At 40.4% G+C, this 27,913-nt stretch overlaps 1 protein-coding gene across 4 annotated transcripts in view; it reads left to right on the top strand.

The window, feature by feature from the left end:
• Positions 1–27,913, top strand: part of LOC122796547 (collagen alpha-1(XV) chain-like) — a 1,635,928-nt gene that overhangs the window by 1,178,683 nt on the left and 429,332 nt on the right. For all 4 annotated transcript variants that reach the window (XM_044065114.1, XM_044065113.1, XM_044065111.1 and 1 more), the window contains 2 exons: positions 16,853–16,888; positions 17,002–17,082. In XM_044065114.1, the coding sequence (XP_043921049.1) occupies positions 16,853–16,888; positions 17,002–17,082 (117 nt within the window). The remainder of the gene's footprint in view (positions 1–16,852; positions 16,889–17,001; positions 17,083–27,913) is intronic.

The raw sequence follows: 27,913 nt of genomic DNA, 5'->3' as shown, positions 1-27,913 counted from the left end.
TTTTATGTGCAGCCTTATTTATAGCCCAACTATCACAGCCATATTTTATTACTGGAAAAGCCATGGCTTTGACTATATTGGCTTTTGCTGACAATGTGATATATTTGGTCTTTAAGATATTATGCAGATCTGATACAGCTTTCCTTTCAAGAAGCAAATATCTTTTAATTTATTGGTTGCACTTATCTGCTGAGATCTTTGAGCCCTGGAAAATAAAATGTATCACTGCATCTACTTCTTCCACATCTGCTTGCAAAAAAGGATAGGATTAAATTATGTCATAGAAATAAAATGTCCAGTTTACAATATGCATTTTTATGTAGCTTTACTGGATATAGAATTTCACTCTAAAAAAAAGGACTGCTCAGTCTAATTACAGTATGCTATTTGGGGTCTATATTACATATCCGAACGCTTAAATGTTCGACTTGCTAAAGATCGACCTTTAGCGATCGAACATTTAAATGTTCGAATATGAATAAAAATTAAAAAAAAAAAAAACTAAAGGGTGTAAGCAGGGGACAAGCCTCCCTGCACCCCCCACACCCCCACTACTTAAATATACCAACTCCAAGATTGCGCTACAGTGTGTGATCTCGGAGCTGGTATATTTAAGTAGCGGGGGGTGTGGGGGTGCAGGGAGGCTTGCCCCCTGCTTACACCCTTTAGTTTTTTTTTTTTTAATTTGTATTCATATCCGAACATTTAAATGTTTGATCGCTAAAGGTCGATCTTTAGCGATTCGAACATTTAAATGTTCGGCTATGTAATATAGACCCGCTGTTTGCACGTTCAGTAATGGGATATATTGGCACCACACTGTATGGGCAGTGAGTAGTTTGGCAATACATTTAGAACACTTTGCCTTTATGGAAATGTAACCTGACAGATTATATCTAATTGGGGATTACAGGTTGACCCCTATCCCAAAATGAGGAGAATCAGGAAATCTCCCCAACTCAGAAAACGTTTGGCCAAACACAGCTCAGTAAACCAGATTAAAATTTTATTTCTCTCATCTGTAAGAAATCCAGCTACAGATTTTAGGGCAGTCACAATAACACAAGCAAAAGGTTAGAAAACGAAATGGAAAGAGATGATGATAATAAAGGGGTAGGGGGATTTCAAGAAATAAGGGAAGAGTAATATTTTGGATGAAGATCCATAAGGAGAATAACAAAAATCATATATAATTGTCCATTCATAAAACTACAGAATGTCAACATGGGAATGTAGAAAGGAGATTTTGCCATGGAGACAACTACAAGTAGGGCAAGAGGGGGATGGCATTTGCTGAAGAAAATTGGCTAAAGAACCAAGGTATTAAGTGCAAATAAATAGAGAGAGAGGGAGAAAGGCAAGAGGGTGCTCCGGTTTACTCCCACATCCCAAAGACATGCAGTAGGTGGATTGGACACTTTAAATTGGCCCTAGGTGTGAGTGTGTGAGTGCCTTCTGTGCAACTCAACACCATAAAACTCCACTGCCAATCATGAGCGGACAGATGATCCGCTGTGGCGACCCCTAACCGGGAAAAGCCAAAAGAAGAAGAAGAAGAAGAGGGAGAAAGGTAAGAGAGTAGGATGAGGCTAAGAAGGAGTTTAGACTGCAGGCTAGAGATTGCCTTTCCTATCCGAGACTGATATCGGAGTATAGGCAGAGAGAAAGGGCTAGGGAAATGCTATGTGAAAGGTCAGCTCTGGTAGCATTTTTAGTTGAGTCTAGAGCAGAAGTTGCTGTTAAAAAGGGGCTAAGTAGTGGAGCATATAAAAAATTACATGATAACTATACAGATCTGTCAGACGAGGTTAGAAAAGCTAGGGAAAAAAGACTGTAAAGGCAATTCACAAAAGAAAAAGGTAAGGACATCTGTATGGCTAGCAAGTATGCAGTAAAGTCCAGCAGGTTTAGGATTTTTTTCTTGGGAAGTACTTAAATAAGTACTTTTACACCCCAAGCAGACTTGAGAGAATTTTTCCTCAGATAGCTAGCAAATGCTTTAAGTATTATAGTAAAAGAGAGATGTAACTAGGGGCACATTGATTTTGGAAGTGTAATGAGTTGACAGATACACTTCCCTACAGAGCACTCTGTCAGAAATGGGAGAGATAATGGTTGTACATGTGAATGGTACACAGGCATATAGAATTAGGCATGCCAAGAAGCCTGTGTTTCTGAACCATGTAAATATGTCAGATTAGCATTAGTGCCCACCCTTCCGTACATGGCTACCTTGGATGTTTTGCAGTATCCCCATATATGTACAGTACTTATTCATTGTTCAAATACTGTCAAACAGTAGCCAGTTTGATGGTTAGTTTGTCATTTAGACTTCTGATGTAATGGAGAAAGCATGGACAACTTCCTTGGTTCTGTGGGGCAGAGTATAACAAATATGAATCAGTTGTATACAGCATACTAGTGAAACAGGTACTGAACTCATTATACAGTTAAGATTCTGTCTCAAAATATGAGAATAAGGACTGCAAAAAAGGTTTGCACTAGAGCACATCTTAATTCTTGACTTCCTCATTATCTGTCTGTCCTTGCATCAGCTGGTACTCCTGTGGCTACAGTACTACTGCCACACACAGACTCACAGTACTACTTTAACTGTCTCCACACCAAGGTCCTGGCCACAACAGGGCTCTGTGGTAGGCCACATTATCACATTCATATCACTGAACCATGAACAAATCTGTCATCAGACCATATGGTGTCCATGCCACTACGGTTTTAGTGTAGTACATGTATGTCTGAATGCAGCACAGTGGCTTAGAACAAAATTGAAGATGCTATGTCTAAAGATTTGTGACTAGAATAAAGGCTGAAAAGGGTCACATGCTTTCCATTTCAAAATGTTTCTTGGTCCCTTTGTACTGATGATGAAAGTGCAGCATATGAGACTGAACATCTGTCATCTAAAGGTTACATTATCTGCTAATAACAGTACCAATAAACACAGAAATAAAAGAAATAAATAAGGATAAAACCATAAAATGTCAGCATTAGAAGATTCATCAATGAAACATATTAACAACTATGGCAGAGTATAAAAAAAGAACTACAATTTTAAAATTCAGTGGGGCAAAAGTAATAGTTTAGACAAGCTGTATAGACATAGATAATAAACAGACATTACCTACATTACCTCTGGAGCTGATGTCATCAAAAATAATTTTTTTCTTGATATGGAGCAAGGCATTACTGACATTAGTAATAATCTTCAGTAGTACAAATGAATATTTATGTTGTCTAAAATCCTTACAACGCTGAAACAGAGGCAAGAGTTCATTGCAATTCAGGCAGTTAATTGTTGGCTTAGACAGTGGTGTCTGACAAGTTCTGTAGAACCAGACAGATTAGGAGGAATATAAAGGAAGTAGAGAATGCATGTTTTTTTCTTAATGGCACTAGTTATATTTTTGGTTATTCTCTTCATACTAGTATTTATCATTTAAATTATGGGTTCAGAGAAGTAATGTTATTTTATTGCTATGTTAAAAAGAAGCGTATTTTGATAAATAAATATCTTACCATTTTACTGAGTGTCTACAGCAATAGAAATATGAATGAGAGACTAACTTTGAAAGTTTTAATTAATGGATCTAACCTAACATGACATGAAAACAATGACCTATTTATTGAAAACAAGTATTAGTGTATGTAAAGGAAAACTTGGAATCAAGTGTGTTTAGCAATATGGAAGGAAATCTCCCTACTGACAAAGCGTCCCCTGTGATATAGGCAAACCTGCTATCACAACTAAACTTGCCACATGCACTTCCACTGATGCAGTCAGATGCCCTCATAAATGTTATGCTGTTATCTTGTCTAGAGAATTTTTTTTTTCTTTCTTTGCTTTTTATGTGCCACACTGAGATAAGACAGTGGTCCACAGTGCAGTAGTGGCAGGCAATGCAGTAAGGAAACATTAAACTATACTATTGTATGACATGTCGTAAGGTGTACTATACCTTACTGAACTGCCCATCAGTGCCATGTTGTGTAGTGCTGTCTTGTTACATGGCGTGGTCTGCATCCCATGAGGTATACTAGGTGCCATTGTGTGCTATTTGTGAAAACTGAATGGCCGTTGTACCCTGGCATCCAATACCTCAATGCAAGAATCTTGGTGGTGGGTGCCAGTGAGACAAGATACACCTCACAAGAAATATGCACACATCTGTTTTCTATGTCTGTGTCTTTGAATATCCAGCCTGAGTCTTGTTGGTAAAGGGTACAAGTGATAGGAAGGCTGACCAGCACAGTAGGTATTGTGCTAGCCTTTGTAAGGGTGATTCAAGAGCTATGGCATAACACAAAGCTCCCAGTTTACCAGACCTTCAATGTTCCCATCTTCATTTAAGATCATAACCCTGGAATAGTGACAGAAAGGTTTATATAGCAGACACAAGCAGTGAACAAGACATTCTTTCACAAGTTGTTGGGCCCACTGTCCTAAACAGAGTGAAAAACTTGACATTTCAGGGAGATCAAGGAGAAGAACTTCAGCTGTTTTAGGTTATGAGGAAGTCATTTCAGCTGGTTTGGTCATCTAGTTAGGAAAAAAAAAGGAAACATATCCTTGGTGACGTAAACATCAGTTGGGCTAACATCAGCTCTCAATCTCCTTCTCAAGCAGTCAACCTCTTTGATTTTACCCAGATAATTAATACCCCTACTAGACCTAACTAAAATGGAGATTCAGGCACCACCCTTGACTGGTTATTAGTATCCCACCCCAACCTAATATCATCCTCTGGTACTCTCCCTGACCCTATCAGTGATCACCTACCCACCTTCGCAGACCGGCACCCATATCTATTCCTAAAACAGCACCACTATATCCAAACCTGAAACCTTTCTAAGTTCAACCCACAAATATTTATGGATTGTCTAAACCTTATCGACTGGTCACCCCAAAAAATCCTGCCCCTCAACAATGCTACCACCTACTTCAGTGACACCTTTCTGAATCTACTTAATTACCATGCTCCTCTATCAAAAGAAACCAAGCAAACCATGCTACTAAGGGATAACAAATGGAAGCAATTCCATAAAAACAAATTACCCACTACCCTACTAGAATACACACAGCTCTGAAATTCTGTAAAAAAAACTAACTACTAGAGACCAGAAATCATACTACACCAAACTACAATATGCACACCCCTCCAATCCAAGACAATTCTGGAATACTATCTCCTCTCTCCTCTGTCCTGGTAACAAAGACAACCCTTGCCCCAATCCAAATCTCTCTGAACTTGACACTGCCACATCATTCAACTCCTTCTTCGTGGACTGTGTAACTAAACTAACCACCTCCTTCCCCAACCCTCCTCCTAGCTCTGTCTCCCAACCCTCTTCACATCCTTCTAACAGCACAGAATACCCATCTTCCTTTAAACTCAACCCTGTTCCCACAAGTACAGTTAAAAAAAACTCCTCACCCAACTAAAACCTTGCTCTTCTGCACCAGACAACTTGGCCCCTTTTTTCCTCAAACTTGTGTCCGACAACATAGCTCTCCCTATTTATATCTTAATAAATAGATCCAACCAAGAATCTCTAGTTCCATCCATCTGGAAACATGCATTCATCATTCCACTCCACAAGGGTGGTAAAAACTATGACACCACCAATTTTAGGCCCATTGCAATTCTCTCTTTACTCTCAAAAATACTAGAAAAATGTATTCATGCTCAACTGCTGTCACATTTAATCCACAATAACCTCCTCACCCCTACCCAACATGGCTTCCATCCCGGTCACAGAGTCACTACAGCTCTTCTGTCCTTCCTTGAATCCATCAATCGAGCTTGTGATGCTGGCAAACTAGTATCTTCCTTATTCCTAGACATATCTAAAGCTTTCAACACCGTTTCCCATCCCATACTCTTATCTCAACTCTCCACTCTCAACCTTTCTCCCTCTACACTATCTTAGTTTTCTAGTTACCTCTCTGAAAGACACCAAGCAGTGAAATGGAAATCATCTATCTCCTCCTTCTGATCTGTGCTAGGCCCCCTTCTATTCAACATTTTCATTAATAACTTTCATCTCTTCATCCCCAATTCTTCTGTAATTCAGTATGCAGATGATTCCGCTATGACCTGCACTGCTGACACTCCCTCTGACTTACTATTAGTAACCCAGTCAGCCTTTTCAAAAACAGAATCTTGGATGCTTAACAACCACCTTGCCCTAAGCTCTACCAAAACTAAACTAATGGTATTTACTCCCTCCAGAACGTCTACCATTGACAATTCCTCCTTCACTATATTAACTCAAAACAACACCCCCATTGAAATTGTATCTCACACAAAGCTCCTTGGTGTCATTATTGATGATCACCTAAAATTTGACATCCACATAAATACTGCTATTAAAAAACCTCATCAGAAAATAGGACTCTTGTACCGACATAACCGCTTACTCACTCCAGCAACCAGAAAGACCCTAGCCTCCTCCTACCTTCTGCCCTCTCTTACATATGGTTCTCCCCTGTTCACTAACCTCCAACTCAGTTTACAGTCCAAGTTAGAATCCTGCTACAATAAAATTAGTAAATTTGCCACCAAATCCAAATACTCATCTCATCACTGCCTCTCTCTCCAATCCCTACAATGGCTTGAGTTACCAAACTACCTAAACCTACTAAAACTCTCCACAGCTCACAAACTCATCTTCAAACCTTCTAGCTGTCCAGCTCTTTCAACCACTCTTCCCCCTATATTCCAAATCGCCCACTTCAGTCAGAAAACCAAAATCTATTACAAATCCATAAACCTTCTCGGCCCCCAGGCCATTTCCTGCTATCTTACTCCCTAGCCAAACTTTGGAACTTCCGCCCTCCTGCCCTTCGAAACACTGCAAATCCCACCATCTTCAAATCCCTCCTTTACTCATACCTATCCTCCAAATGGATCTGCACCTGCTCTTCACCCACATGAGATCCCATTCTATTACCCATCATTCACACATATACTCTACCCATATTTCGTACGCTCTATATTATAAATTCTTCTTTGTACATACTTTAATATGTTCTCTCTGCTGATAGAACAAACTTTCACCATCACTACACCTAGACTTCACTATAACACCTACTTATACTAAATTCACTAAGTTGTACTGTAACATGTATTATATATCTACTGATCTGCACATTTTCCTCTTAATGAAGGACCTAATTTACTACTGCGATATACTTTTGAGTTTTTGATTTTTTTTTTGATTTATTGATTTTTAATTTTTAATTGACTTGTAATTTACTTGTAACTGTGATTGTGACTGTAACTGTGTCATGGAGTTTATCTCCTCGGGTCTCCCCTGAAAACGGGCCTTTCAAAAGTTCAGTGGATGTCCCCGGTCAACAAACTGAAATAAATAAATAAAATAGTTAAAATGCCTTCCAGGGTGGGTTATGTTTTTTGTTTTCTAGGTATGTCCTTTTAGGAGAGGGATAATTGGCCAATCCTGATCACTCTGTAATGCATGCTTGCCTTTAAAGGCTGGTATTGAATTTGTGGCCAAAACTGAGCGCTGTAGTGCTCCGTGTGTGGTCTATACTGTTGCAATGGCTGTTGTGCAGAAAGAGTGGAGGTTTGTTGAGATATTTCTTTTTTTTTTTTTTTTTTTTTTTTTTTCATTTGGCTCCTCAGTTGAAGAGCTGGGTGAATGGGGCACTAATTATTAGCACTGTCCCAGCACAGGGCATTGGTTGAGCCAGCTATGCTTCTGGTTTAGCTGTCACCTTGCCTACACACACACACACACACACACACACACACACACACACACACACACACACACACACACACACACACACACACCCTGGGAATCCTCCAAGATGAACTAGAAACTGTTGCCAGATTTGATAATTCGGCACCACCTTGCACAGCTTGATATCACCATGTCCCCCTCCATAATAAGTTGTTTTGAAAATGGATGAATAGATGAATGGGTATTAAACTGTAAGTGAAAAAGCAGATTGTCTGAGACTTACACATAACCTTATGAAGAGTACACAGAAGAGAATGTTTCATTTGTCATTTACACCAGCACAAAAAAGTTTAAAAGTGGAGTTGCTGGTCCTCATGATATCAGTGTATTTAATAATAAAACCTATTCCATTTGCATCTTTGTAAAACACATTTTATTACATAGCTTGCGTTGTATTCTTTCCCTATCCTTATATTCCCAAAAATCGTTGCTGCTCTTGTTTTTGCATATTGTTCAATTCATTTGGATTTCACAAAAATCTAAAAGGTCATGTCATTCTCCCAACATTGTTTTCCTGGATTATATATACTGATTAAGAGATTTTATTGATGAGTGTAGAGCAACTCATGTGCATACTGTTTAGCACAGAGCAGGTAGTTTACTTGTTAGGGAACACTGCCCCTTGGATTTAGTATTATATAGCCCAGTCTAATATCTAGCCCCAAAAGCACCCTAGTAGCCCATCCAGTAAAGAACCTGATGTCATGGATATGCAGTTTCCCAATTTCTCCGTAACCAGATTGGTGGCTATGGGAAAATTAAAACAATGTAGAAATTGTCTAATGTTCACTGACAACCATTTAATCCTCAAAGAAACAAATACAGTATGTCAGAGATGTAGATACACAATGTTTCTGGAGGCAAAACTCTCACATACAAACATTTATAATAATAAAATAATCTAGTTATCAGAGATACATGCACTAAACCCACCACACATAGTACAAACCCCACACATAGTTTTGCTGAGGTACATAACTGCAATCTTCCCAAACCCCAAAGACCTCCCGGACATTCCACCCACAAAAACTATCCATGGTAGACCCAAAAGCACTCAACACAAGCAACACCTAATACTGCATTTACAGCAACACCCATTGGATCCTCAACTATCAAGTCCATAATGCAAGCCAGTACACTACCCAGGAATCTTATCATAGGGACTCCATTGTATGACATACTGATCCCCTACTCACCAGGCTGAACAAGGAGAAAATAATGGTCAGTTGCCTATCAGGAGCCTGGATCTACCAAGTTATACAACTTCTCAAGTCATTGCACCACAGGTACTAGTATAATTCAGTCATAGTCCATGTAGGTATAAATAACTTGAGACATACCTCCCTAGACTATGTAAAGAGAGACATTATGGAGATCTTGGACTATTTGTCACTCTCTGGTATATGCCTAGCATTGAGCAACATTCTACCTTCACCAAGGATGATTCAACAATATCAACAGAAGATGATTGACGTTAATAATTGGCTTAGTTTTTGGTGTCATCCTAGGAAGTACAATTTTTGTCAGCATGGGAGGACATGGTTAACAAACCATGTTGCTTTGCCAAGGATGATCTGCACCTGTCCCCTCTAGGCTTTTGAACATTAACTAAAACATTATCCTCCCCCAGAGAGCCTTTTTTATGCAATGCCAAATTGACAATCCTTCCAATATAGCAACATCTACCCAAGGAAATCTAAAGGTGCTACTACTCAATGCCAGGAGTCTAAACAAGAAGCTCTACTCCCTCCAAACTCTCCTCATCTTGTAGAATGCAGACATCTGTGTAGTTACTGAGGCATGCTTTAAAACCATACATAGTACCCCAACTGTGCAATTTAGACCAAGTGCACAAACAGGGACTAAAGCTGGAAGTGTCTCAATTTATATCAACAGCAAGCATTCTTCTAGGGTGGTAAAACAGGATTATACACTACAGTTCATCCTGTCCAGAATGCCATAGACAAAGTCCCATACCATATCCTAGCAATCTATAGGTCACCTTCTATGTCCCATGAAACCCATAGCTCATATTTATACCTATGGGAAACACTCAGCATTCAACCAAATATTATACTAATGGGGGACCTTAATTATCTCACTATAAACTGTGAATCCTACATGAACATTTTATAGGAAGGCCTAACACAGACAAATGACTGATATCAAAGCCACAGCTTAAAACTCAGTGGAAGAAAATGCATAATAGTATCTTTTGGAAAGTGCCCCACCCCCAGGGAAAATACTTCACTGATAAAACATCCATAAAAGTAGACACAGTAGTCAGGGATTTGTGAACTCACAGATAATAACCTAATGTTTGACCAACATGTATCTAATGTGGTAAGAAAAAATCATTTGTGTCACACAACTAGCAAGTAAAGCATAGCAGCTATGTCCAGGGAAGTCATAGTGCCATTGTACTCAGCCCTCATTAGACCCATCATTGAGTATAATGCCACCTTTGTTATGTACCTGACCAGGTACATGCAGCAAACAGAACATCCACAGAGGTTCCTCACAAAAAGAATACAGGGTGTAAACACAATGTCTTATGCAGATCACTTCAAAGCCCGGTCTCTATACTTTGTTTCCTACAGACTGCTGAGAAGTGATTTATGCCTGGCATACAAGGCATCCTTGGATCCTTGCTTGTGACTTAAACAGGACATGCTGGAGGGACAGGTATGTATCACAGAGAATTTCCATTCGGTGGAATAGGCCTCCTTTCTATGTGAAGCAGAGACCTTCCCTAATCCTATTCAAGCACAACCTGGACCAGTGGATGGGAAATTGAAAATTCACCTGTGGGCTGACACCTGTGTCTCTGATGGACAGAGGCAACTGTTAAGTCATGCCCTAACTAATATACTCCCTCTTAAAATAACATGTAAGGCACAATAACTCTTAGGAAACATTTGGGTTGCATGGCTAGACATGTAAAGGCCAAAGTGGTTGTTTGCCTAATATTCACCTATGAGCCTATGAACACAGATTTTGCACTGCAGAGTAACAATTTTCTACCTGCAAAAAGTGTATCCTGTGAAAAAAATGTACTACAAATGATGATGAACTTGTGAAATGCAATAAGTTGTCTATAACAACAGTTGAATCAGCATTCTGCTATTGTGCCTGTACAAAATTACCATACTGTCTTAACTGAGGGCAGAAATCTATAGAGACTACTGGACCCAAGGTAGTGTGGTCCTGTTTATACATGTGTAGTTTGTCTGTAAAATAAAGTCCCCTATTTAAAAAAAAACTTGAAGTAGATTGCATTCATGGAGATAGGAAACAGGATCCTTTTACTCAAGTAGAAATATAAATTGTGTTTCAAGAGAGACAGTTTATTCTGTTGCTGTAGTTTCCAGTTTAACAAATGATCTGATAATAAGGACAGGTATTCCCAACATCTTAAAGATTTGTGGATGCAATATGAATAAGTTAATCCTTTTGTCAATTACCTTTATCACAGTAGGGAAGAGAATCTGCAAAAAATAAACAGAAACAAGCCTACAGGTATACCTCTGCTTAACCATAAAAAGGCAAGGGGAGCAGCCAGCAGACACATGCATCAGAGTATCTGAATGAAGCAAAGATCAAGGAGTAGTGCTGAAAAGCCACAAAGGTTCAGACATTCAGCTAAGGATAACAGAAAAAGAAGAAGTGTACCATTTTAAGAGATATGTCACCATATGCTTAGGGGATATGCTCAGTAGAAGGAAGGAAACTGCACATTAAAATACTGTAACCTGAAGGTGGGAATAGGTATGTCATTACAGGGTGAATGTGCTGCAGAGCAGGGAGCAGAAACTACTAAAAGAACTGACAAGAAGGAATCACTCAATAGAATGGCATATTCCAAGGGAGTGAAGTTAAAGAGTATATGAGTGCAAAACCTGAGCAAAGTTCTAAATTTTATATTGAGCTAAAACAGAAATACCCAGAAACAGAAAATTATAATCAGCAAGTGCATGATGAAAAAGACAAACCTATCAATAAGTAAGATGTCACTAGGGTAGTTAAATAGGAGAAAACAGTAGCTTTTCAGAATTCTAAACTCTTTTCAGTCAATGTAAAACAGAAAACCCAAATAAGAGAACTCTAGATAATAGATATCTGCATATACTGTAAGACTAAAACTGTAAACATATTTTCCTCTGAGACACCCACTGCAGACAGGGAGCAAGCAAGAAAAGAGAAATAAACTGAGAAGCTGGTGTTAAGTCACTTAAACAGAGGGAAAGCAGCATAGAACAGAAGAAGAAGAGATTGAGAGGGTTGTGTTCACTCACACCGAGACAAAGGGAGAGCAACATAAAAAAAGAAAAAGGAGAGGGTAATGTTTACTGAGGGACAAGATAACTTTGAGGAGAGTCCTAATGATATTCCTGCTGACACCAAATACAGAAACCTTAAACAAAAAGAGGCTCTATGCGTCAGGTCCTTAAAGGAAAAGAACTAGAAAGAAAAGAATAAGAACAAATTACAAGTGGCATGAGGTGCCTTCCTTTGTTGGTAGAAGAAAAGGTAGTGGTTACCACCTCATGACAAGCAAGCAACCCAGAGCTGACTGACCTCCAGGTAAGACAGTAAGCTTTAAAAAAGCACATTGGGAAGATGATACTTTGAGCAGAACAATGGGAAATATAGCTAGAGTTGTAGAGGACAATTAACAAAATGATCCCACTTCTTAGTCCATATTGTCAGTTACAAAATGATTTATTGCACAGCGTAAGCAAGGACAGAGGGGATATAGTATATCAGCTGTTAATACCCCAGCCTTTCAGAAAGCCATTGATAAGGTTAACATGCATCCATGTACTAGGAAGGCACCTGTGAAAAGACTAGACTAATGTACAAATACTAGCAAGGTTTTACTGTCTGGGAATGATAAAGACATTAAGACCTTCTATGTTGTGTGCCCTAAGAGCCAGAAGGCAGTCCCTCTACCAGGCTTTAAAAATCCTTTGAGTTCAACACCCATTACAGAAGTGCCATTTAAATGTATTGCTGTGGACATTTTTGGGCCACTGGTAAAATCCTGCAATGGGTTATAGTACATTTTGGTTATTTTATACAATGCAGCTAAGTAATCTGAGGCTATTCCTGTATGTGAGTCTAATGATAAATCTTTTACTAGGGAGTTAGTCTTACTATTTTCTAAAGTACAGATAACCAAAGAAACATTCACCAAATGGGGACTCTGTTTATGTCCAGAACAATGCTCCAACTGTGCCTAGGATTAAGGTCAAGCAATTAAAGATTTCAGTGTACCATCACCAGACAAATGGTCTAGAAGTGTGTTTTAACTTAACATTAAAGTCCGTTCTGGGAAAAGATATTAAGGAAGATGATAAAACTTGGAACAGTTAATACCATGCCTCCTGTCTGCTGTCAGAGAAGTACTACAAACCTTGACAGAATTCATTCAAGGTCCTTGCATCCTTTTGAGATGTGATATGGCACGCACCCTCACTGACTGTCAGATATTACTAGAAAGACTTGTGTAGAAGAGATAACATAATTTAAAAGTACTATCTCAATTTAAAAGATAGGTTTAAAGTGGTTATGGGCCTCATATGAAAACACGGGGGAAGGACTCAGTGTGCACAATATATATATAATAGGAATGCAATGACCAAGGGAGTCAAAGCTGGAGATCAAGTATTATTTTTGGTCCTTTCTACTGAAAACATGTTTTGGCTAGATTGCAAGGTCCATTTGAAACAGTATTAAAATTAAACACCAACACAGGAACAATATTAGTTGAATGGTCATGAAGGCCATAATGTACCTTACCAAATATACCTGTAAGTAGGCATATTTAAAAGTCTGTGCCTGCCTTTTCAAGTACTTAATAGTGCTTATCTCACAAATAAAGCAGGGCTGTACATGATAATCCTGATATAAGTTTGTGCCTATCCATCCAATCATCAAAACCAGCTTTGAAGGTACTCAGAGTAGTATTTTGTTTGATCTGTAGTGGTTACTTATTCCATTGGCTGGGAACGCATTGTTAAAAGCCTATCTCTCCAGCAAGTCTTATTTATTTGTTGGTATAGATTTAGGTCCATAGTATGGGTGTTTGTAGAGCCACTGGTTTCGCCAAGAATGAGAAGGTCAAGTTGGAATGGGTCTTTCATGGCTCAAACAGCAAGACACAGGTCACCATAGAGCAATCTGTAGACCACTGAGATTAATGAAAGTTGTGCTGATTTATCAGGATAGCTGAAATATTTAAGGCCTTTGATTTTACTGTTAGGGTATGCTTGGGGAATTTCTAGTCAAACAATAGACTTCAATTTATACATACCAAACTGGGTATCATCTTCAGTTATGGGTCCGATAAGGGAAGAGTATATTGGCAGGATAACTTCTTTCAATCTTAAAGACATACCATTGGAAATTAACTGGGCCAGACAGAAGGATTTCTTAACTATGTTGGAAACATGATGATCGAAAGAGAGAGAACTGTTCACATAAGTACCCAGGTCTCTTATGACTGTATCTGTCGGAAGAGGAGTATCATTTAAAAATACGAGATGAGAACAGCTCTTTTGATGAATGTGACCATGCTACATTTTTTTTTCTGCATTTAAACTAACACCGTTTTCAGTACACCAGGCATGTACATACTTCAGTACTTGCTGGAGCTGTTCAGTAGAATTAATGAACAGATAGTGCCCAGCTTGCAGACATCAGCAAACTTGGTCAACCACACTTCTGGAATATTAGACTGATGTCTGTAAAATATCTGGCAAGCAGGAGTGGACCCAGCACTGTTCCCTGTGGTACCCTACTAGTTCCAATTTTACATTCAGAGAGGGAACCAGCAATTTTCCCAACATGGGCTCTGTCAGGTAGCCAATTTGTAATCTAGTAGATGATGTCAACTGCAAGGGTGAATAGGCTGGTAGGAGAAGGCCAGAACAGCCATATCTGTGATAATACTACTACTATTACTACTACTAATAATAATCTTCTTCTTTCGGTTTTTCCCAGTTAGGGGTCGCCACAGCGGATCATCTGTCCGCTCATGATTGGCAGTGGAGTTTTACAGTGTCGAGTTGCCAGCCCCGTGCCCAACCTTCCACAGAAGGCACACGCACATGCACACACTCACACCTAGGGCCAATTTAAGTGTCCAATCCACCTGCAGCATGTCTTTGGGATGTGGGAGGAAACCGGAGCACCCGGAGGAAACCCACACGACCACAGGGAGGACACGCAGACTCCGCACAGAAGGTACACCAGCCGAGGATTGAACCGGAGAACCTCTTGCTGTGAGGTGACAATGCTAACCACTGCACCACCATGGCTGCCCCCACTACTACTACTAATAATAATAGTAATAATAATGTGTGAAGTATCATATCTGTGTACTGAAGAAAGAAGTCCAAACCTTTGTAATTAGCTTAATGGCAGAAACTGATGGAAATGATGGAGAAAGAAAACTGGCCTCTGTGCCTGCAGTACTGGTGGATAACACATTATCTAAGCTACAGAAACAACAGAAGTGTTTTCAGAACTACATGGAGGGGCATAACTGATCCAATACCATACTGAGTCCATTCTAGAAGAAAAGTTTAACTTAAAATCTAATAGAATGCCAGAGTCACAGAGAAAGACAATGCAAGAGGAAGTACAAAAATGCTTAAGGTGGGGGTCATAGGTGGAGGCAAAACAGTGGGAATGGCAAGATCTTTGACCATATTAAATCTTGACAAAGGGAGTGTTGGCAATCCCTCTATCCAAAGAAGGCAGGCAAAAGACTGCCTTTTCAATAACAGATGGGTTTTCTTCCTTTTAGGCTACATGGTGTCCCAACAACCTTTTGGAGATTAATGAAAAGTTTCTTATAGCCCAGTTTCAAATGTGTTTCACTTACCTATCCAATGTCATAGTACAATCTGAGGATATGGATTGACAATTATCTTTAAGATACAACCTGTACCAGACTAACTGGGACAGGCCAAGTTGACTATTAATGCCTCCAACAGCAACCTAAGCGTAATGGATGTAAGATATTTAGGGTATGTTATGGGAAGGAGTATTGTTTGTTACATCAAACAAGAACTAGACCTGAAAATAGGGAAGATGCCCCTTAAAGTAAAATGGACATTAGAAGTAGACAATGATTTTAAGCAGTTGAAGGAAGCATTGTGTTAATTACCTGTTTTAGCATCTGTGAATTTCAGTAGACCTTTCATTGCTTATAATGATGTATCTGAGTCTGGCCTAGGAGGGACAGTGCTTTTACAGTCCTTTGAGGTGGAAGAACAGCCAATATGTTTCAAGGTTGTATGGTTAATAGAGTAGAAACTGAGTATTCCACCATTAAGAAGGAACACTTGAACATCAGCTGGGTGCTTCTGCCACCAAAATATTACCTCCTTGGTGAAGCCTTATTGGTCAAAGACTATGTCCCTCCACGTAGCTCCATAAACACTATGCAGTAGTAAACTTTGTTGGTGGGCACTCTGCTTACAACCATTTAGGTTTACTGTAAAATATCAGTGTTTTTTTGGCAAATAACTATAGAGAGAAGTCACTAAATAGTGGCAAACGTTTGAGTATCGGACTCCTTCAGAAAATGCATGCCAATGCAAAACCTATTATTCTAGCAACGTTTGAAGTTTATAGGAGCACTATTTAAAATCTGTCTCTGATTTTGTGCCTTTCTTCCCATTATTTTTGGCTTCATCCAGAATTCTTGTATTAAGAATTTTAGAGCTACATCACACCCAGAGGAAATATAATTCTTTTAATTTCTCACTGAAATAATGAAGAGAAGTTCCACCCTGTGATTATTTTGCAGAGAGGCAGATTTCCTGTGAGTTCAGCAATGTTAAGAAAGCATTGTAAGTCTGAATGTAATTTTGACCAAATTTCTGGGTTTGTAAGTTTTATTTTTTCATGTACCTGCATGTAGGTATGTGCCTCTGGGATTAAGAATACACATATACAGTGCCCAAGAAATGTAGGCTGTACAAGAACAGAACTGCAGGCATCAGAATGTCAATTACTGTACTAACATTGGCATTGTTTTATTTTTAAACAGGGACGAAAAGGAGAAAAAGGTGACCAGGGACCAAAGGTGAGACACCCGATGTATAGAATTTGTGATTTTGTTTGTATTTTTGTTGTGCATGTTGTGAATTAACAGCATTAGAGCATATTTGTATCACAGTATGTTGACTTTCTATACAGGGAGAGCGAGGACAAGATGGGAAGAGCATTCAAGGGCCTCCTGGGCCCCCAGGACCTCCATCATATGTATCATTACAAGCTGTAAGTATTGCAATACAAGACTGATGACAAAGCAAAAAAAAGGGGGAAAAAAGTGCTGATTGGTATGTTAATCCAAGATTCATTCTGTATTTTCATATGAAAAGGAGTTCTGGTGCCTTTAAGTGAACAGTGGTGCTTACTATGAGATAACTGTTGCTGTAATCTGCAGATTGTGGATGCACTCACAATTGCATATAGGTCAATATGTTCTATAAGAGTTTCCGTGTCCAAAGCTTCCATTTAGAGATCATCCACAGTTGTCAAGAGAAAATTTAAACTGCCCACTTAACACACATTTTACCTGACAGTCATTATTATTTACAAACCATTTAATCTGTTGTATTTTCTTTACTATTAATATGCGTGAATGGTGATTTTTATTCTGTTCATGGACACCGAGCTAGGTCATGTAATACTCTCTAATCATGTTAGTTGTTGTTTGTCTTTCGGCTTTTTTCCAGTAAGGGGTTGCCACAGCGTAACTCCGGTCCACTAATGATTAGCAGTAGATTTTTTTTTTTTTTATGAAACGCCGAGGTGCCAGCTCGACGCCCAACCTTCAACGAAGGCACGCCCATTTACGCACGCATGTCTTTCGAATGCTACCCAACCCTCGGGGAGGACATGCAGACTCCACACAGAAGGCACACCCAAGCCAAGCTGAGAATTGAACGGGAGAACCTCTTGCTGTGAGGTAGCAATGCTACCGCCATACCACCACGGCAGTCACTCTCTAATCATGTTAGTACATAAGAAAAAATAGTGTGTTTATTGGCATCTGACCTCTGAGGTTTTCTGAGAGGTTCAGACAGTTTTGTGCTTACAAAGTGTAATTCATTGCAAAGTGCCCTTTTTAATTGAAAAACTCTATACTGCTACATCAAGAAGGTCCCTCCCACACTCCACCTGTTCATTCAGGAATAATGGGAGAGCTAAACAAGGTCTAATTGCTAGGACAAGATGTCATGATTCTACAGATAGCAGGCTAGTTTGTTATTGTTGTTATTATTATTATTGTTATTATTATTTTGTCTGTTTGTTTATTTTGGGAGGGTTAAGCACATCATCTCTAATCTCTGTTTTTATAACCCACCTTGTTGTTGTACACTTTTGCCTTCCTATACTCAGGTACAGATTTTTGGTTGTTTCTTTCTCACTCTGGGCTCTGTCTCTCTCTCTCAAACAACACACTTACTTCTAAGGTACACAAGGCCGGCCCAGTCTTTGCTGCAGACTGAAGTTATCCACCAGATTCTAACTCTTCCCTGACTCCTTATAGGCAAGTATTAATCCTTTAACATGGATGGTCACAGAGTAAGGATCTAGTCTGATACCAGATGTACAAGGTCACTTTGTCCTACACTATTAGCAAACCCTAAACTGTGAACTGTTAGCAGAGAATCTCCTTCTAGGCTAAATGTTTTAACTGTGCACATAGTACAGGTTCCAGAGCCAAGGGATCTTTTGTCTTCCTTTCAGTGAATGGGGGCACCAGTGCCTTTTGTACTTGTGCAGGAGGTTATTGAGATAGTCTTTCAAAGAGAAAGGATACTTGTGACCTTCTCACACAAACTAGGGGTTGAATTACCTCTGTGTAGACTTTTTGTCTTCACTTACTCTACAAAACACACAAAACACACACCAGAAAAAGGAATCTGAGCATTTCTACATAATGTTGTTTATAAAAAAAAAATTCTCATTCACTCCCTCCTTTGTCCGACTTTGCTCACTGCATGCAGTCAACTGCTACAGTACCTCAACACATTGGAGAGTGCTGCTGCTTCGGTATTTAATCATGTTATTGCTAGCTGTTCCATTATGTCTCCTGTCTCTGTGCTGCTATCACATGTTTACATTGTTTCCTGTGTCTGTGCTGTCATCACATGCTTACATTGTGGTTCTTATCTCTGTGCTGTCATCAAATTTTACATTATGTTTCCTATCTATGTGCTGTCATCACATGCTTACATTGTGGTTCCTGTCTCTGTGCTGTCATCACATGTTTACATTATGTTTCCTGTCTCTGTACTGTCATCACATGCTTACATTGTGGTTCCTGTCTCTGTGCTGTCATCACATGCTTACATTATGTTTCCTGTTTCTGTGCTGTCATCACATGCTGACATTGTGGTTCCTGTCTTTGTGCTGTCATCACATGCTAACATTATGTTTCCTGTCTCTGTGCTGTCATCAGATGCTTACATTATGTTTCCTGTGTCTGTGCTGTCATCACATGCTTAAATTATGTTTCCTGTTTCTCTGCTAACATCACATGCTTACATTATGTTTCCTGTCTCTGCCTGTCATCACATGCTTACATTATGGTTCATTTCTCTGCACTGTCATCACATGCTTACATTATGTTTCCTGTCTCTGTGCTGTAATCACATGATTACATTATGTTTCCTGTCTCTGTGCTGTCATCACATGCTTACATTGTGATTCCTGTCTCTGTGCTGTCATCACATCGTTACATTATGTTTCCTGTCTCTGTGCTGTCATCACATGCTTACATTATGTTTCTTGTCTCTGTGCTGTCATCACATGCTTACATTATGTTTCCTGTCTCTGTTCTGTCATCACATGCTTACCTTGTGATTCCTGTCTCTGTGCTGCCATCACATCATTACATTATGTTTCCTGTCTCTTTGTTGTCGTCACATGTTTACATTAGGCTTCCTGTTTCTGTGCTGTCATCACATGCTTAAATTATGTTTCCTGTCTCTGTGCTGTCATCACATGCTTACATTATGGTTCCTGTTTCTGCTCTGCCATCACATACTTACATTGTGGTCCATGTCTCTGCACTGTCATCACATGCTAACATTATGTTTTCTGTCTCTGTGCTGTCATCAATTACTTTCATTATGTTTCCTGTCTCTGTGCTGTAATCACATGCTTACATTATGTTTCCTGTCTCTGTCTTGTTATCACCTTGTTACATTATGTTTCCTTTCTCTGTGCTGTCATCACGTGCTTACATTATGTTTTCTGTCTGTGCTGTCATCACATGCTCACATTATGGTTCATGTCTCTGCGGTGTCATCACATACATACATTTTGTTTCCTGTCTCTATGCTGTCATCACATGCTTACATTGTGTTTCTTGTCTGTCTTATTATCACCTTGTTACATTATGTTTCCTTTCTCTGTGCTGTCATCACGTGCTTACATTATGGTTCATGTCTCTGCGGTGTCATCACATACATACATTTTGTTTCCTGTCTCTGTGCTGTCATCACATGCTTACATTGTGTTTCCTATCTCTGCCCTCTCATCACATGCTTACATTATGGTTCATGTCTCTGTGCTGTCATCACATGCTAACATTATCTTTCCTGTCTCTGCACTGTCATCACATGCTTACATTATGTTTTCTGTCTGTGCTGTCATCACGTGCTTACATTGTTTCCTGTTTCTGTGCTGCCATCACATGCTTACATTATGTTTGCTGCCTCTGTGCTGTCATCACATGTTTACATTGTTTCCTGTCTCTGTGCTGTCATCACATGCTTACATTATGTTTCCTGTCTCTGTGCTGTCATCACATGTTTACATTATGTTTCCTGTCTCTGTGCTGTCATCACATACTTACATTATGTTTCCTGTCTCTGCCCTGTCATCACATGCTTACACTATGGTTCATGTCTCTGCGGTGTCATCACATGCATACATTTTGTTTCCTGTCTCTGTGCTGTCGTCACATGCTTACATTATGTTTCCTGTCTCTGCCCTGTCATCACATGCTTACATTATGGTTCATGTCTCTGCACTGTCATCATATGCTAACATTGTTTTCTGTCTCTGTGCTGTCATCACTTGCTTTCATTATGTCTCCTGTCTCTGTGCTGTCATCATATGCTTACATTGTGATTCCTGTCTCTGTGCTTTCATCAAATTGTTATATTATGTTTCCTGTCTCTATCCTGTCATTACATGCTTACATTATGTTTTCTGTCTGTGCTGTCATCACATGCTTACATTATGTTTCCTGTTTCTGTGGTGTCATCACATGTTTATACTATGTTTCCTGTCTCTGTGCTGTCATCACATGCTTTGTGTTGCCATCACATGCTTACATTATGTTTCCTGTTTCTGTGCTCTCATCACATGTTTACATAATGTTTCCTGTCTCTTTGCTATCATCACATGCTTACATTATGTTTCCTGTCTCTGCCCTGTCATCACATGATTACGTTATGGTTCATGTCTCTGCACTGTCATGACATGCCTACATTATGTTTTCTGTCTCCACGCTGTCATCACATGCTTACATTATGGTTCATGTCTCTGTGCTGTCATCACATCCTTACATTATGTTTCCTGTCTCTGTGTTGTCATTACCTCGGTACATCATGTTTCCTGCCTTTGTACTGTCATCACATGCTTACATTATGTTTCCTGTGTCTGCCCTGTCACATGCTTACATTATGGTTCATGTCTCTGCTAACATTCTGTTTCCTGTCTCTGTGCTGTCATCACATGCTTACATTATGTTTCCTGTCTCTGTGCTGTCATCATATGCTTACACTGTGATTCCTGTTTCTGTGCTGTCATCACATCGTTACATTATGTTTCCTGTCTCTGTGCTGTCATCACATGCTTACATTATTTTTCCTGTCTCTGTGCCATCATCACATACTTACATTATGGTTCCTGTCTCTGTGCTGTCATCACATGCTTACATTATGGTTCCTGTCTCTGTGCTGTCATCACATGCTTACATTATGGTTCCTGTCTCTGTGCTGTCATCACTTGCTTACATTATAGTTCCTGTCTCTGTGCTGGCATCTCATGCTTACATTATGGTTCCTGTCTTTGTCATCACATGCATACATTATGATTCCTGTCTCTGCGCTGTCATCACATGCTTATATTGTTTCCTGTCTCTGCTCTGTCATCACATGCTTACATTGTGGTTCCTGTTTCTGTGCTGTCATCACATGCTTACATTATGTTTTCTGTCTCTATGCTGTCATCAGGTTTACATTATGTTTCCTGTCTCTGTGCTGTCATCACATGCCTACATTATGTTTCCTGCCTCTGTGCTGTCATCACATGCTTACATTATGTTTCCTGTCTCTGTGCTGTCATCACATGCTTACATTATGTCTTCTGTCTCTATGCTGTCATCAGGTTTACATTATGTTTCCTGTCTCTGTGCTGTCATCACATGCCTACATTATGTTTCCTGTCTCTGTGCTGTCATCACATGCTTATATTGTGTTTCCTGTCTCTGTGCTTTCATGAAATGCTTACATTATGTTTCCTGTCTCTGTGCTGTCATCACATTGTCACATTATGTTTCCCTTCTCTGTGCTGTCATCATATATTTACATTGTGGTTCCTGTGTCTGTGCTGTCATCACATGCTTACATCGTGCTTCCTGTCTCTGTGCTGTCATCACATGCTGACATTATTTCCTGTCTATGTGCTGTCATCACATGCTTACATTATGCTTCCTGTCTCTGTGCTGTCATCACATGCTTACATTTTGGTTTCTGTCTCTGTGCTGTCATCACATGTTTACATTATTTTTCCTGTCTCTGTGCTGACATCACATGCTTACATTGTGGTTCCTCTCTCTGTGCTTTCATTACACGCTTACATTATGGTTCCTGTCTCTGTGCTGTCATCACATGCTTACACTGTGGTTCCTGTCTCTGTGCTGTCATCACATGCTTACATTATGGATGTTATTCATGTTTCACTGTTGCAGTCATTACATTTGGGTAATCTGCTGACAAGTTGCCCTCAGTCGGCCTGATTAACAAAGTCTTGGGTCCTGCGTCAGTTGCTGTCCCTTTTTCCATGATGTCAGGTCGTCAGGGGTATAAAACAGACAGCCGACACCATTACATCAGTCTTTCTTGCCGTGCGGTGTCCAAAGCAGAAGCAGTTCGCAAGTGCTGGTCAGCCGACTCCTAAAATTTTCATTTTCGAGTTTCAGAACCAAAGTCTTCAACTTAAAGCTAAGTACCCCATTGGGGAAACTTTTTCTTGCTCCTTACCGATGTCAGTAAAAGTTAATAATTGCATTACTTGTGTAAAGCAAATACCTCATAAAGATTTTCATTTGTTCTGTATTCCTTGCCTAGGCCCTGACCACGACGTACCTTGATGTTGGTTTTGTGCTTTATTTAATCAGCGCACTATCCGTAATCTGTACATTTTTGGCTCTAAATATTTCGGTTCTCGGTTTAATTATCCAGAAATGACATCGGTTAGCCATCCGACTCCCGGAATTCCGAAAAAATGCAAAGAAAAAGACAGAGACAGGCCGTCGAGGTCCAAAACTGCAGACAACGCTTCTCCTAAGCCAGTCAACAGTTCACTGGTACTCAGTGAGGCTCTTTTGCAGCCCCTGATACCCACTACTTCTGACTCACAGGCCTCTACTGAGACCCATTCAGAGTCCGGTATGCTGCAAGATGCTTCACCTATGGAACCCGTGGATGTCTCTACCTTGGATGGGTCCAGAGCCGCTGTGCAGGCACTGGCTTCTGAGGGTGTATTCAGGCCTACAGACTTGTATATTAAACCAACTCCACCTTCTATTCTAAGGCCTAAACCTTGATCTATGTCTAAAAAACCGACGCCCAGGCCACATGTTCAGGCCCCTATGCCTAAAAAACAAATGGTGAAAATGGCTGAGGATCTTATTACTCTACTCAGGGGTAGTCAACCCCCCCCCCCCTTCTAAGAGGCCTAGGACTGAGCTTGACTATGAATCTTCTGATTAGGACTCTGTTTCTTCTAATTCTTCCAATGACCTGGATTTGTCCATACCTACTTATGAGGATTCTGATACAGAGGATTCCATTCCCTCTGCTTCCCCCCTGAGGACTTTTCTTTTGGGGAAACTTTACAGACCTTAAGGGAGAATTTCCACTGGGAAAGTCAAAAGTTTTCTGAATCTAAAAAGAGCCTTAGGGATTTCCTTCTTCTACCTCAGCATAGGTCTTTGGCTATACCTCCTGTACTGGACTTGGTTGATGATGTGTTTTCGAAATCCAGTATGGCCCCTGATTCCCTGCCTCCAGCTCCTAGTAAACCTGACAGATAGTACAGGGTTCCTGAGTCCCACAAGTTCCTTTTCAAAAATCCTGTGGTGGATCCAGAAACCATATCTCAGGGGCCCAAGGGCATTAAGGCTTCTACTGCTAAAAATCATACCCCTTCTGATAGAGACTTCAGGGTGCTGGATAGATGGGGTAAAAAGGTTTATATGTCTGCAACCTTGGCAATCAGGGCTTTAAACTGCCAATTTCATATGCTAAAAAATCAACAGCATATTATGGAACTGCTTAAACAGAAAATTATGTTGATTTCTGACTCTGTGGAAAATAAAGATTCACAGGATTTATTGCATTCTGCTGAACAAGTTGGAAAACATACTTTTCAATGTGGTTTTGATTCTTTAGAGGCCTCTTGCAGGGCTGCTGTTACTGGTTCTGTGCTTAGAAGGCATGCTTGGCTGAAGGAGCAATCTCTGCCTGATCATGTTAAAGCAAAATTGTTGGATGCTCCTTTAAATCAGGACCGCCTGTTTGGCAATAAGACTGAAGAAGTTCTAAAAAAGATGGAAGATAAAGCTAAATCTATGCAAACTCTAAAAGATTTCTTAGAAGTGCAACCTCCAAGATTTAGTAGTCACTGGCCTACTAAGAATTGGTCCTTTCCAGCTCCTTCCAGATCCACTCAAGCCAAACCCAGACACACCAAAAGCACCAGGTTTCAGTCCCAAGGGACTCTCAGAAGTAAGCAATGGGGGGCCTCCACTTCCAAATCTGGAAATAACAAGACACCCCCTATGGTAAACAGTCTCAATGACTTTCCTTTAAAATTACCAATCACTTACCTTTTAGCCACCCCTTTGGGGGGAAAGATTGCTCTTCATGCAAAAAACTGGGAACTCATAACCCAGGACAAATGGATTTTAAATATAGTGTCCCAGGGATACAGATTTCATTTCCACACGCTGCCAACTCCAAACGGATGGCCAGACCTGCCCCCAAATCAGTGGGCAGGGGCTCAGAAACAAGAACGTTCCCTCTTAAACATGGGGGCTATTCAACCAGTGCCAGAAGAGGAAAAGGGACAAGGTTTCTATTCCAGGCTTTTCCTGGTACCCAGAAAAGACAAATCATGGCATCCAATTCTGGACCTGTCTACTCTAAACACCTTTCTGGACATTCCAAAATTTAAGATGCTGACTCTTCACCAGTTACTTCCTATGCTAGGCAAAGATGCCTGGTTGGCAACTCTAGATTTAAAGCAAGCTTACCTGCATATCCCAATCAGGGAATCTTGCAGAAGATACCTACACTTCAAAGTAGGCTACTTGCATTATCAGTTCTCTGCACTGCCCTTTGGCTTGTCTACTGCGCCCAGGGCATTCACAAAGTGCCTGGCTCCAGTAATTGCATTTTGCAGGCAAAGAAATATTCAAATATATCCATACCTGGACGACTGTCTAATTCAGGCAGAAAACCAGGCCATACTTAGAAATCATCTGGCTTTTGTAAAAAAGGGTTCTAACTTGTCTAGGGTACACCATAAACGAAAAGAAATCTCAACTGGTACCCTCTCAACAGATTACATTCCTAGGTGCAAGCTTGAATACAACTGCCCAGATGGCTTTCCTCATGCCAGAAAAGCAAATTCATTTGGTAACTTACTTCAAACAAGTGGCCACAAAAACCCTGTTATCTGCAAGACAAATACCGCAAGCCTTGGGGTTCATGGCCTCCTGCATTCTTCTAATTCCATATGCAAGACTGCATATGAGGAAACTTCAGTGGTACATAAAAAGTCTATGGAGTCATCTTTGTCACAGCCTGGAAACAATGATTCCTATCATACATTGCCTACGCCTGGAGTTCCTATGGTGGGCAGAGGCCTGCCACCAAAACAAGGAACTGCCATTCACACTACCCTCTACCACCCAAACCATAACTACAGATGCATCAGACTGTGCATGGACACCTCACCTGGCAGGGAAGTGCATTCAGGTCAAATGGAACCCAAATCAAATGCACCTACATATCAATCAAAAAGAAATGTTAGCTATATAGAATGCTCTGACAGCCTTCAAGGACTACATTCATCCAGGACAACTAATGGTAAAGATGGACAACATCATGGTTATGTGGTACATAAACAAGCAGGGGGGTACACACTACTACCCCCTCTGCAGACTAGCCATGGCATTGTGGAACATGACCTTGAGCTACCAAGTGCAACTACAAGCTCAATTCCTGCCAGGAAAACTGAATACAATGGCAGATGGACTAAGCAGAAATCTCATGGACCCACATGAGCGGAAACTGGAACCACGGATTTTCAACATGTTGACAAGCAAATGGGGGATCCCAGACATAGATCTATTTGCCTCCCCCCAGAACTACCAGTTGGACAAATTGTGCACAAGGACTCCTCACAAAAAAGCCTGGAAAGTGGATGCGCTGTCCTTCAGCTGGAAAAAAACTATCAGTCTACGCCTTTCTCCCTCTGCCTCTGTTCTCCAAAGTTCTGCTAAAAGTCAAACAGGACAAACCAAAAATGATTTTGATTGCTTCAGACTGGCCACGCCAACACTGGTACCCACTTCTGCGCAGTTTGTCACAAATATCTCCATGGCACCTGCTTCAGACACCTTCCTTACTGTCTCAGCAGGAGAACCAAATTCTGCACCCTCAGCTCCCAACATTGAACCATTGCAGCTTGGCTAATCACTTAAATTCACCCTTAGCATCCCTCAGCAAACCTGTGATGGATGTCATCTTGGAGGCGAGAAGACCTAGTACTAGAAAATCTTATGCTGACAAATGGAAAAGATTCTGTGCCTTGAACCAATCTTTAGGGATGAGCACAACAGCGCCCAATTTACCTCAGATTTTGCAATACTTAACTGAGATGCTTCACAAGGGCCTGTCTTTTTCCTCTATTAAAATCCACATTTCAGCTATTTCAGCTCACTATAACACAGAACCACCCCTCTTTTCTCATCCCCCTGCTCAAACAGTATCTCAGAGGGGCAAAGAACTTGAGACCACCTAGGAGAGCTCCTACCCCTGCCTGTGACCTTAACTTTGTTTTGGAAAAGCTCACTTTACCTCCTTTCGAGCCAGCTGCTACTGCAGAGTTAAAATTTCTTTCTTGGAAAATAGCCTTTCTCTTAGCAATCACTTCAGCTAGACGGATATCTGAATTACAGGCCCTTATGGCAGTGGAGCCTTTCATCATCTTTCATGCGGACAGGGTATCTCTGAGAACCAATCCATCCTTCATGCCCAAGGTGGTTTCCGGTGTGGCTCTTAACCAGTCCATTCATTTGCCAACCTTCTACCCCAATCCACAGAACAAAGGGGAATGGATTCTGCATTCCTTGGACGTGCACAGACAACTTAGATTCTACTTGGACAGAACTAAATTTTGAAGAATATCTGAACAATTGCTAGTGGCATTTGCTGCTGGGGCAGAGGGGATGGCTATTTCAAAACAAACCATTTCTAAATGGATAAGCCATTGCATTCATTTCTGCTATAAGCACCATGGAAAACCTATCCCCCAGGGGATCAGATCTCATTCCACCAGGGCTGCATCTACTTCTGCAGCCTTTCTCAGAAGTGTTCCTACCAGGGATATTGTAGAAGCTGCTACCTGGAGTTCAGTACATACTTTCACCAAGCATTATCATTTACCAATTTTCTGTAAATCCAGAGCTGGCTTTGCCACTGCTGTCTTGCAGGGCCTTATAGCTGGTCCTAATGCTGTATAAATCCATCCTCCCAACCATAGCTTTGGGAATCTACCCAAATGTAATGAC

The sequence above is a fragment of the Protopterus annectens genome, chromosome 3.part0 (genome assembly GCF_019279795.1).
Source record: "Protopterus annectens isolate FY-2018-M chromosome 3.part0, PAN1.0, whole genome shotgun sequence".
Classification (NCBI taxonomy): Eukaryota; Metazoa; Chordata; order Ceratodontiformes; family Protopteridae; genus Protopterus; species Protopterus annectens.
The sequence above is the reverse complement of the archived record's forward strand: the minus strand, read 5'-3'. Positions and strand labels throughout refer to the sequence as shown.